The sequence below is a fragment of the Oncorhynchus mykiss genome, chromosome 2, assembly GCF_057628025.1.
Source record: "Oncorhynchus mykiss isolate SJ-2025 chromosome 2, ASM5762802v1, whole genome shotgun sequence".
In the NCBI taxonomy this organism is placed as follows: Eukaryota; Metazoa; Chordata; class Actinopteri; order Salmoniformes; family Salmonidae; genus Oncorhynchus; species Oncorhynchus mykiss.
The window spans coordinates 49,267,294-49,280,731 of record NC_143023.1 but is presented as its reverse complement, the minus strand read 5'-3'; the positions used below and the strand labels follow the sequence as shown (position 1 = coordinate 49,280,731).

The following is a 13,438-nucleotide window of genomic DNA, read 5'->3' as shown; positions in this document are numbered from 1 at the left end:
TCACATGGCTGCAGAGTAAGTAGGGACCGGCACAGAGTCCAGTAGGACAGTCTCACATGGCTGCAGAGTAAGTAGGGACCGGCACTGAGTCCAGTAGGACAGTCTCACATGGCTGCAGAGTAAGTAGGGACCGGCACTGAGTCCAGTAGGACAGTCTCACATGGCTGCAGAGTAAGTAGGGACCGGCACAGAGTCCAGTAGGACAGTCTCACATGGCTGCAGAGTAAGTAGGGACCGGCACAGAGTCCAGTAGGACAGTCTCACATGGCTGCAGAGTAAGTAGGGACCGGCACAGAGTCCAGTAGGACAGTCTCACATGGCTGCAGAGTAAGTAGGGACCGGCACTGAGTCCAGTAGGACAGTCTCACATGGCTGCAGAGTAAGTAGGGACCGGCACAGAGTCCAGTAGGACAGTCTCACATGGCTGCAGAGTAAGTAGGGACCGGCACTGAGTCCAGTAGGACAGTCTCACATGGCAGCAGAGTAAGTAGGGACCGGCACAGAGTCCAGTAGGACAGTCTCACATGGCTGCAGAGTAAGTAGGGACCGGCACAGAGTCCAGTAGGACAGTCTCACATGGCTGCAGAGTAAGTAGGGACCGGCACAGAGTCCAGTAGGACAGTCTCACATGGCTGCAGAGTAAGTAGGGACCGGCACAGAGTCCAGTAGGACAGTCTCACATGGCTGCAGAGTAAGTAGGGACCGGCACTGAGTCCAGTAGGACAGTCTCACATGGCTGCAGAGTAAGTAGGGACCGGCACAGAGTCCAGTAGGACAGTCTCACATGGCTGCAGAGTAAGTAGGGACCGGGACTGAGTCCAGTAGGACAGTCTCACATGGCTGCAGAGTAAGTAGGGACCGGCACAGAGTCCAGTAGGACAGTCTCACATGGCTGCAGAGTAAGTAGGGACCGGCACAGAGTCCAGTAGGACAGTCTCACATGGCTGCAGAGTAAGTAGGGACCGGCACAGAGTCCAGTAGGACAGTCTCACATGGCTGCAGAGTAAGTAGGGACCGGCACAGAGTCCAGTAGGACAGTCTCACATGGCTGCAGAGTAAGTAGGGACCGGCACAGAGTCCAGTAGGATAGTCTCAAATGGCTACAGAGTAAGTAGGGACCGGCACAGAGTCCAGTAGGACAGTCTCACATGGCTGCAGAGTAAGTAGGGACCGGCACTGAGTCCAGTAGGACAGTCTCACATGGCTACAGAGTAAGTAGGGACCGGCACAGAGTCCAGTAGGACAGTCTCACATGGCTACAGAGTAGAGGTCGACCGACCTCGATACCGATTATTGGAGGACCAAAACAGCCAATACCGATTAATCGGCCGATTTTAAAAATATATATATAATAATAATGTTTTTTTTTTTTTTTATAATAATAATATTTGTAATAATGACAATTACAACAACACTGAATTAACACTTATTTTTACTTAATATAACACTTAATATAATACATCAATAAAATCAATTTAGCCTCAAGTAGATAATGAAACATGTTCAATTTGGTTTAAATAATGCAAAAACAAAGTGTTGGAGAAGAATGTAAAAGTGCAATACAGTGGGGCAAAAAAGTAGGTAGTCAGCCACCAATTGTGCAAGAAAAAAAAATCCAGAAAATCACATTGTAGGATTTTATGGTGGAATTATGTGAATGAGGCCCGACCCACGTCTTTTTCACTCAGAGTTAACGGAAATGAATTCAACACAGTCGAGTAACAATACTACGTGATTTGAAAATATTTATTGAATCAAATATTAATTTGATAAGGCAAAGCTAAAAAAAATATTGATTTTAATGCATCCTCGAAGGAGCACTTGAGAGAGAGAACCATGCATAATGGATGGATTTGGCGGACGGATTGCTAAATAAATCCTTGCATTGCAGGGATCAACTTGCTGTGGCAGTTTTGTAGCCTCTTGCAGTATTAATATAAATGATTACTACCTTGCTATTCTGTGCAGACTGACACAAACTGATTTAGGCCATTTCGAACACTTCAAGCTACTATGAGTCAAAAGCCACCAACAGGGCAAAAAAATGTCAGAGGTGTGCACAGATTATTTTGACAGTAATATTGTATAGAGTTTTATTAGCAGGAAGAAGTTTAACTAATGTCTAAATGTGGGGTCTTTGGTAAACAAAAGTGCTTTCAGAAAGTATTCACACCCCATGACTTTTTCCACATTTTGTTGTGTTACAGTCTGAATTTAAAATGGATTACATTGAGATTTTTTTTCACTGGCCTACATACAATACCATATAATGTCAAAGTGGAATAATGTTTTTAAAAATATGCATAAGTTAACCATTTTTATAAGCTGAAATGTCTTTAGTCCGTACATATTCAACCCCTTTTTATGGCAAGCCTAAATACCTCACCTCTGTACCCCACACATACAATTATCTGTAAGGTCCCTCAGTCGAGCAGTGAATTTCAAACACAGATTCAACCATAAAGACCAGGGGGAAAAAAAAGCAGACATCAAACATCCCTTTGAGCATGGTGAAGTTATTAATTACACTTTGGATGGTGTATCAATACACCCAGTCACTACAAAAATACAGGCGTCCTTCCTAACTCAGTTGCTGGAGAGGAAGGAAACCGCTCAGGGGTTTCACCATGAGGCCAGTGGTGACTTTAAAACAGAGAGTTTAATGGCTGTGATAGGAAAAAACTGAGGACGGGTCAACAACATTGTAGTTAATCCACAATACTAACAGAATACAAATATTCTAAAACAAGGCATTACTGCAAAAGAATGTGGCAAAGCAATTAACCTTTTGTCCTGAATACAAAGTTTTATGTTTTGGAAGAAAACCAAAATATGTACCACTCTCCATATTTGTATGCATAGTGGTGGCTGCATCATGTTATGGGTATGCTTGTAATTGTTCAAGACTGGGGAGTTTTTCAAGATAAAAAAAGAAATGCTATGGAGCAATGCAAAGGCAAAATCTTAGAGGAAAACCTGGTTCAGTCTGCTTTCCACCAGACTCTGGGAGATTAATTCACCTTTAAGCAGGAGCATAACCTAAAATACAAGGCCAGATCTACACTAGAGTTGCTTACCAAGAAGACAGTGAAAGTTCCTGAGTGGCCGCGTTAGATTTTCAAGCAGATTTTAATCAAAACTCTATGGCAAGACCTGAAAATAGCTGTGTAGCAATGATCAATAACCAATTTGTCAGAGCTTGAAGAATTAAAAAAAAAAAAATATTGGGCAAATGTTGCATAATCCAGGTGTGGAAAGCTCTTAGAGGCTTACCCAAAGAGACTCTGAGCTGTTATTGCTGCTAAAGGTGATTCTATGTATTGACTCAGGGCGTTGAATACTTATCTAATCAAGATATATTAGTGTTTTATTCCTATTTTGTTTTACAAATGTTAGCATTTCTCTTCCACTTTTACATTAGAGAATTTTGTGTAGATCGTTGACCAAAAACTAAACAAAAGTGGAAAAAGTCAAAGGGTTTCAATGCTTTCTGGGAATATTTACCAATCAGGGCATATGAAGCCATTCAGAATTCTTAATGCCTTCTGATAAACCTGGTCTGATATTACAATTCGCAAAATAATATTTGTCCCTTAGGGGTTTTAGATAATTAAACTGTATTTTAGGGACTGCAGATTACTGCCGTGGAGCTGTTTTTATGCACCAATAATCTGACAGGCTGAATTAAAAGAATAGTGATAAAGAAAATAAAAAATGCTAGGCAGAGCATGCCCAGAGCGGAGAGAGGCACTGCATCTCAGTACTAGAGGCGTCACTACAAACACCCTGGTTCGAATCCAGACTGTATCACAACCGGCTGTGATTGGGAGTCCCATAGCGCAGCACACAATTGGCCCAGCATCGTCCGGGTTTGGCAGGTGTTAGGCCATCATTGGTCAATAAGAATTTGTTCTTAACTGACTTCCCTAGTTAAATAACGGTTAAATAAATTTAAAAAATGCTCTGCTCCACACTCGCCTACTCAAAAGCAGCCCTGCTTTAGGCTATCTAAAAACTGGGCTTCCGTATTAATATCTTTGTGTATCATGACTGAAATACTGTGCCAGTCTACACACCAGAATGGCTTTCCAAGATGTGTTGAGTGTTCCTGAATGGTCCAGTCTCCATCCTAACTTGTATCTGCTTTAAAAAAAAATCAGAGATAAGGCTTGAATATCGCTGTCCATCAATGAATCCTAACCAAATTTACTGAGCTTGAGCAATTTTGACAAAACAATGGATATACAGTGCATTCTGAAAGTATTCAGATCCCTTCACCTTTTCCACATTTTGTTACGTTACAGCCTTATTCTAAAATGTAATAAATTGTTGTTTTCCCTCAACAAGCTACACACAATACCCCATAATGACAAATCAAAAATATGTTTTTGAAGTATTTGCAAATGTATTAAAAATAAAAACCAAAATCACATTTACATAAGTATTCAAACCCTTTGAAGCACCTTTGGCAATGATTATATTATCAAGTCTTGGTTATGACGCTACAAGTTTGGCACACCTGTATTTGGGGAGTTTCTCCCATTCTTCTCTGTAGATCCTCTCAAGATCTGTCAGGCTGGATGGGGAGCATTGCTGCACAGCTATTTCCAGGTCTCTCCAGAGATCTTCGATTGGGTTCAAGTCTGTGCTCTGGCTGGGCAACTCAAGGACATTCAGACACTTTTCCCGAAGCCACTCCTGCGTTGTCTTGGCTGTGTGCTTAGGGTCGTTGTCCTGTTGGAAGGTGAACCTTCGCCCCAGTCTGACGTTCTGAACGCTCTGGAGCAGGTTTTCATCAAAGATATCTCTGTACTTTGTGTCATTCATCTTTCTCTTGGGGCCTCCAGAGTGGCGCAGCGCATACGGCTTCACTACAGATCCGGGTTCAATCCCAGGCTGTGTCGCAACCGGCCGTGACCGGGAGACCCATGAGACGGCGCACAATTGGCCCAGCGTCGTCCGGGTTAGGGGAGGGTTTGGCTGGCCGGGATGTCCTTGTCCATTCGCGTTGTAGCAACTCCTGTGGCGGGTCGGGCACATACACACTGACATGGTCATCAGTTGTACGTAGTTTCCTCCATTCCAGCCATTGGTGTGGCTGTCTTCCGGGTTAAGCGAGCAGTGTGTCAAGAAGTAGTGCGGCTTGGCAAGGTTGTGTTTTGGAGGACACATGCCTCTCGACCTTCGCCTCTCCCGAATCCGTACGGGAGTTGCAGCAACTGTAACCACCAATTTGGATATCACGAAATTGGGGAGAAAAAGGGGTAAAAGTTACAATTTTTTTTTATCTTTCCCTCGATCCTGACTAATCTCCCAGTCCCTGCGACTGAAAAATATCCCCACAGCATGATGCTGCCACCACCAAGCTTCACCGTAGGGTGGTACCCCAGACGTGACGCTTGGCATTCGGCATTCAGTCCAAAGAGTTCAATCTTTGTTTCATCAGACCAGAGAATCTTGTTTCTCATGGTCTGAGAGTCTTTAAGTGCCTTTTGGCAAACTCCAAGTTGCCTGTTGTGCCTTTTACTGAGGAGTGGCTTCCGTCTGGCCACTCTCCCATAAAGGCCTGATTGGTGGAGTGCTGCAGAGATTATTGTCCTTCTTGAACGTTCTCCCATCTCCACAGAGGAACTCTGTCAGAATGACCATTGGGTTCTTGGTCACCTCCCTGACTAAGGCCCTTCTCCCTCGATTGCTCAGTTTGGACGGGTGGCCAGCTCTAGGATGAGTCTCTGTGGTTTTAAACTTGTTCCGTTTAAGAATGGTGGAAGCCACTGTGTTTTTGGGGACCTTCAATGCTGCAGAAATGTTTTGGTACCCTTCCCAGTTCTGTGCCTCGACACAATCCTGTCTCGGAGCTCTACGGACAATTCCTCCGACCTCGTGGCTTGGGTTTTGCACTGTCAACTGTGGGACCTTATATGGACAGGTGTGTGCCTTACCAAATCAATTGCATTTACCATAGGTGACTCCAATCAAGTTGTAGAAACACATCACGGGTGATCAATGGAAACAGAATGCACCTGAGCTCAATTTCGAGTCTGAATACTTATGTAAATAAAGTATTCATGTTTTTTATTTTTAATGCATTTGCAAAAATGTCTAAAACCTGTTTGTCATTTTGGTGTATTGTGTGTAGGTTGATTAGGGGAAAAAATATTTAATCAATTTTAGAATAAGGCTGTAACGTAGCAAAATGTGGAGAAAGGGAAGGGTCTGAATACTTTCTGAATGCACTGTATGTTGCGCTAAGAGTTGTAGAAAGTTGGTAGAATCTTAATAAAAATTATTCACAGCTGTAATGGCTGCCAAAGGTGCGGGACAGTTGAGCTAACGTGGGCTAATGTGATTAGCATGAGGTTGTAAGTAACAAGAACATTTCCCAGGACATAGACATATCTGATATTGGCAGAAAGCTTAAATTCTTGTTAATCTAACAGCACTGTCCAATTTACAGTAGATATTACAGTGAAAGAATACCATGCTATTGTTTGAGGAGATTGCACAGTTATGAACTTGAAAATGTATTAATAAACCAATTGGGCACATTTGGGCAGTCTTGATACAACATTTTGAACAGATGGTTCATTGAATCAGTCTAAATACACTGCTCCCATCTAGTGGCCAAAATCTGAATTGCGCCTAGGCTAGAATAATACATTATGGCCTTTCTCTTGCATTTCAAAAATGATGGAATTATCTTTTACCATATCTAATGTGTTATATTCTCCTACATTAATTTAACATTTCCACAAACTTCAGTGTTTCCTTTCAAATGGTATCGAGAATATGCATATCCTTGCTTCAGGTCCTGAGCTACAGGCAGTTAGATTTGGGTATGTCATTTTAGGTGAACATTTAAAAAAAGGGGCGTATCCTTAAGAGTGTCAGGGGTGTGAAGACATACGCAATTTATATGATTTTTCTTTCATTTTGAAAATGCGGAGTACGTTGTGTAGATTGATGGGGGGGGGGAGGGATTGAATATATAATCCCCTTTTAGATTAAATTAAAAGGCAGAAAATGTGAAGACTGCAAGGGGTGTGTAAACTTTCTCTAGCGACTGTACATATCTTAGTAGTGGAAATTGTTGTAGATGTTGACTGTCTTTTTCTCTCTCCCTCTCCCTTTCTCCAGATCTGTCGGTGTAATGTGAAGGAGAACCAGCAGCAGTTTTTCCACAGCCTGGCGGTGAGACAGAGCCTTGCACTCCACTTCAACATCCAGCAGGACTGTGGCCACTTCCTGGCCGACGTCCCCCCCCGCCTGCTGCCCTGGGAGGAGGAGGAAGAGGAAGACAATGAGGAAGGGCAGAAAGAGACAAAGGATAAGGAGTCAAGGAGGAAGAAGGAGACTGTCGAAACAACGAATGCCATGCAGAACAGGCATGCCGAGGATGCCCAGATCCCAGGCCACCACATGGGCACCACCGGCTGCCTGCGCAGCCGAGTGGTGGTGATCACCCGTGAGGTGCCCTTCCAGACCGTTGCTGACTTCGTCCGGGAGGGCGCAGTCCGGCACGCCCGCAACCCGGACCTGTACGAACGTCAGGTGTGCCTGCTGCTTTTACAGCTGTGCTCGGGCCTGGAGCACATGAAGCCCTACCACGTGACCCACTGTGATTTGCGTCTGGAAAACCTGCTGCTGGTGCACTGCCACCCGGGAAACCCCTGGAACTTGGACCTGCACGAGCCCAACAATAACAGCAGCAACAGTGCCACCTCCGGGGCAGGGGCTGCCAACACGGCCACCAACGCCACCTGCCCTGCCCGCCTCATCATAAGCAACTTCTCCCAGGCCAAGCAGAAGAGCCCCCTGGTGGTGGACCCCAGCGCGCTGTGCAACCAGTCGCGACTGGCGCCCGAGATCGTCACAGCGACGCAGTATCGCAAGTGCGACGAGTTCCAAACAGGCATCCTCATCTACGAGATGCTGCACCGGCCCAACCCCTTCGAGGAGACACCCGAGCTGAAGGAGAGGGAGTACACCTGGGCTGACCTACCGCCACTCCCGGCCCGCTCCCTCTACTCCCAGGGCCTGCAGCAGTTGGCCAGCCTCCTGCTCACCGTCAACCCCTCGGAAAGGATCCAGATGGCCGAGGCCAGGGCCTGCCTGCAGTGTCTGCTCTGGGGGCCCCGTGAGGACCTCTTCCAGGCTCTCAGCTACACCAGTGGCCAGACATCAGGCACCAACTCCAGCCAGCATGAGACCACCCTCCAGAACTGGCTGGACCTGAAGAGGACGCTGATGATGATCAAGTTCGCAGAGCGCTCGTTGGACACGGGCTGTGGCGTGAGCCTGGAGGATTGGCTGTGCTGCAAGTACTTGGCCTTCGCGACCACAGACACGCTCAGCCGAGTGGTGCGCATCCTCCAGCAGCAACACTCACAGTCCCAGCATCTGACCCAGTCTCAGCAGCACCTAACCCAATCCCAACACCTGACCCACTCCCAACCGCTCTGAGCTCCATTACTCACTAGCTTCTCACCGCTCATCCAATTCTCTCTGGACTCGTGTCGTAATGCTAACAGATCTTACCCTCTCGTCTCTGTCCCTTCAACAACGCAACCAAACCATGAGCGGAAAATCTATGGTAAAAAACTGTAATAAATCATTAGCCTTATTGTGGACTATGACATTGTATGCAGTGCTCAGATGTTTCACCAGTGTATCTTTTCTTTTGGTGGGAAAAAGTGTAGGGGGTGGGTGTTATCAAATTAAACCTGCTTCAATGTACGATGAAGTACTCGGATGAGACAAAAAGTGCTTTGATACTACAAACTGGCAAATAGTCCTCGCTTGGTAAAATCTCAATGAGCTTCAATGAACAAGTAGGAAAAAAACATAAACCGTCAAAAAGGATGCTTGAATTGCTCTCAGCTGGAGTTGTCACAGCAACAGGTTATCTCCACATTCAATTCAATGGGCCCCGATCTGAAGATCCAATCTCCTCAGACTTGAGTCTTCTTTCACATTATTAGCCAATTATTGCACAGGTCCTCTTTGCCATGGTTTGTTTTTTCAGTTCACAGTATGTGACAATAATACGGCAGCACTGAGACTGGACATACGCCTAGTGATAGTGACCACATAGCCCAGCCAATCTATGCTGTCTCCAGTTGCTCTGACATCCCCTTGTTGTCTGTGTGTTTGTGTAGCCACCTCTCAAAACTGTCTATTCCTATAGGGAATTCTGAGGGATTTAGCCTTCAGATCAGAGCTATCCTAACTAGAGCTGTCTGTCACCTTGAACTAAGACGTTTGAATAATGCAGTTGAGTTTAGCTTTGAATGGATTTCAAGATAGAATGTCAACGTGCATAGTGTAGGGGTCATGCTTGCCCCAATGCTTCAGTTCAGTCCTAGTCTAAACATCTCCAATAATCTTCTCAGCGCTCGCCCACTCCCTTTCACTGTCAACCATTACTGAGGGGGGAGAAAGGGAGGTTTGAGGCTCCAAGGACGATTGATTAGGAATGAAGAATACAGGCTCCTCAGTTCCCCAAGGAGGACAGACACCCAGCCCAAAGTTAGCATTACATCTTCTCCTCTACCATAAACTAAACCACCCAATAAGGAGGAAAAACCTCCTTATTCTTAGGTACATCGTTGGAATTATTTTTCAACCACCAAGTGTGTTATGCAAACCGAGAATCGCCAAAGTTCTGCCCCGCAGTCTCCATTTTGACAGTTGAGAAATACATTGAGGCGACAAGATTTTAGATGTTTATATAAGAGGCATCTGTTTCAGTCCATCAAGGTGAATGCATTGTAACACAGTCATTTGAAGTGCCCTTACCACTGCTTAAATACAGTACATGATTCTGCAATCAATCCAGGCTGCCATGTTGCTTCGTAGTATCATTGATGAGAAGTTAGACAATAGTCGGACATGAAAGCACTCCCAATGTAATTTGCCCGTTTTTAAGCAAAGCCAGAACTTCGAATACTAGGAAGTCTGTTTTAGTTGTGTGTTTCGTGGACAAACACTATTTTTCCTTTGGATATGTGCAATTCATGTAAAATGTTATTATGAACTATGAAAATGACTGTACTTAAACATGTACGTAGCCTACTTTTATCACTTTTCAGTTATTCTCGCTTCCATTATTATTTCTGGCACATAACTGGCAATGACGTTTAGCTGAAAAGGCAGGATTTAGTCTCAAACCCTGATGTGGAACTTGTTGTGGTGAGCTCAGACAACATTATTGCAGCGCGTAGAGGGACTTTGATGTTTCAGGGGCTGCTTGTTGGGTTTTCTTTTTTTTGTATTTGTTTCTAGTCTTTAATTATACTTGTATTTGTTAATATAAGATGCTTGTGTGTTTGTAATTGACTGCTTCTGGCCTGGGTGATATGATCAATGTTTTGCACATTCAGTAGAACTCGAGCGTTCCTAAGCGCCGGAATGGAAATGTAGAAGCAAAACGGAGTGACAGGTCGTAATAAAAAGCAGTTCTAGCCTGGTAACACTGCTCAGTCTGGATTAACCAGGCTAGTTCCAGCCCTCGTGGAAAGAAACACGCTGTGTTTTGCTCAGCAGCAGCACATGGAATGTAGGAGTCTCTCTGGACTGGAGTGAAGCTTTGGTTGGAACTGAAAGGATCCCATGAACCTGGACTTATTATTCCCAATAGACTGTGTTAGCCACTCAGCCTCCATTTTGGGGCATTTCACTAGTTAACCACTATACATGACAAGCATTCCCGATCAGTAGAGAATGGCCACTGCCTTAAACCCCTGCTTCCTGCACATCTAACCACACCACCCAACCACTGAGATTCATATGCCTATTGTCCCATCACTATATATCCATTTTATGGGCTGCCATGGGAACTCACTACAACTGTTGCAGATACATATCCATCCCTCTGCCTCATCAGCATTGGTGATGCCACTGCACACAGTCAGCTTGTGGTCCATTATAGCCAAATGAATGAGCGTTTGGCTTTATGGCCTGTGTCTGTCTGCCTGGAATCAATGCAACTGAAAAACATGGCTTACGTTGGCTTTGCTTCTATCAGTTAGGGGGCTTACTGAAGACAATAGAGACCGTTTGTGTGCTTTTGTGGTTGAACAATGTGAGAGATTTCGGCAGATCCCACATACTTTGGACTCACAGGTTGACGTCTCTAGCAGTGCTAGTTCGACACAGCAGATCCCTATAATAAAGGATTGTAAAAATGTCAAATTATAGTTGATAGCTTGACACAAATACCCAGCAGAGTACCCTGATATTTTTTATTCTGTAACTCTCTAGATTTATATATCCACAATAGGAATGTGCAATGGCCTCCGGCATAACAGATCTAATGGGATTTACTACACACATTGCACAACAGATTTCTAAACATAACAGGTGTATGACTCTGAAAACACATATTTGGGATTCCTCTTGTAATGTTTCGTCATCCTGTGCGTGTCCATGCAGGTTTGGTTTCTCTTACTAAGTATGGAACTGTTTTACGTATTCACCTCTACTCGTCTAACAGCATCCTGTGAGAAGATGGCCAAACTCTGCCATGGTTTCCCTTCTATATCCAAATGAATAACATGACATAGCAGCCAGACACTCACTACCTTGGGTCAGTGGCAGAGAACTACTGGGAACTACTGTGAGGAAGGGATCCTGTGTATTTAGATGTAGGGTCAGATGTGATGTCAAGGACATGGAATGGTGACTTCAGGTCAAAGAGGAATGCATGTGGACTGCACTGGTGGCTGTCCTTGTATCTAGAGAGTCAACATTTATATTATCTAATGTAATCTATAATCTACACTATTTACAGAATTTACAGTGCACCACTTTCGGTCGGTCTGTCACGACAGACAAGATACCATCAGCTTGACTTTTTTGTCTCATTTGTTTTGGGAGAAAACTGGTGAATTGTTTTTTTCTGTCCAGAAGAATGTTGTTATAAAACTATAGTGTTCTCACCTTTTGGAAAAAAGAGTGTTTGCATACAGATTCATGTACAGTATTTTTCCCTCTTGTAAATGATCGAGTTAAACTACTTTAACAGCCAGTTGAGAGGAGGGTTTTTGAATGAATAACAAACACCATTAAAAACACATTGTTCATGGATAGTGTTGCCAACAGTGAGTTCGCAGTTTTTTATCATTGCATTTTAATCGCCACTGAACATAAAAAGTAAACTCTCTTGGCTTTCTATATATGTGTGTATCTCTTGGCCTATTGCCATTTTATTGTTGATCAAGTAACCGATAGTAACACAACAATAAATGTATGTTTTTATATACATTGTGTGTGAGACCCCATTATTGCCGATCTGTGTCAGCCGCTTGCATGTCCCTCTTGTGGTGATGAAGTGTATCAACCGACCTAATACAAGGGCTGCATCCCGACAGTCTAGTTGGCTTCCTTATGAGGTAGGATCCTCCCCTTGACTCCTTTCCACTTATTTGCACTGCCGTAACAAAGGCAAGACTGGAGAAAGGTAATACCTTGTAGTTAACCACTATGTTGCTTTCACGTCGTCTGTGCTTTCAGATTATCCAGGCAAATGAAGGAGATGACACACTGGGGAGAAGCCACTCTAGACTATTGAGCAACTGTGGTTTTGTCAGTTCATCTGTGTGAGTTGAACGCTTGTTCATTGTCAGTCTCATATAAGTAAAAGGTATGTACAGAGCTTAAAGACACTTGTGGCATCTGGATATGTTGGGCATCATGATGGAAACATCAGAAATGGGGAGAGCCCAACAACAGAATGGTGTGGGCGTATACCGGTCATTACAAATATTAATGTGAGTAGATCGCTGATTGGCCAGCTCAATCCTCCTCAGGAGGATGACATCATCCTTTATGAGGAAATAGCAAGATTTTGTGAAAACGTCGGTTTGAGATTAACGTTTGAGGTGGGGTTTTTTAAGTGTTTTTTTTTTTCTCCAATTGATGCTTTGGCCAGAAATACCAATATATGAGTCGACAACATTATTTGGGTATGAGTTAAGAGAATAGGAACTTTTAAAAGTGCTTTTTCACAGGACAGTACAACATACTGTACAGTACAGTACTAGATATCAATATTTACTCAGCATTGACCACAAGGTGGAGACATTTGAAAACATTCCTGAAATATGACAACGGAGCCTATGGGGCAACGGCATGTTCCTGTAGCCTCAAATCCACTGCCATTGTAAAAAAAAAAATAATAATGACTGTCGGAGATTGATGCGTTGTCAGTGCTGGTTGATGGACAAACATTATTATGATGCAACAGTCCATACAGTCTCTAGCACACTGTCGTGTCATAATAACGCTTGTCTGTGGGCCTGCCTGTCTGTCTCTGTTTATCCGTCTGTTTATCTGTCAGTCTTTCTGCATCTTGACACAAGTCCCTCAGAAATTAAATGTATGATTATGGACTCTTGATCTGCTCGAGACAAAATCTAATGGAGGACAATGAAATGTT

The 13,438-nt window shown here is 44.0% G+C and overlaps 1 protein-coding gene across 4 annotated transcripts in view; it reads left to right on the top strand.

The window, feature by feature from the left end:
• The window catches only part of peak1 (pseudopodium-enriched atypical kinase 1), a 260,227-nt gene extending 247,965 nt beyond the window's left edge, over window positions 1-12,262 (top strand). For all 4 annotated transcript variants that reach the window (XM_036949915.2, XM_090201545.1, XM_090201544.1 and 1 more), the window contains one exon: window positions 7,138-12,262. In XM_036949915.2, the coding sequence (XP_036805810.1) occupies window positions 7,138-8,463 (1,326 nt within the window). In that variant the 3' untranslated portion in view covers window positions 8,464-12,262. The remainder of the gene's footprint in view (window positions 1-7,137) is intronic.
• Window positions 12,263-13,438: the final 1,176 nt, after the last annotated feature.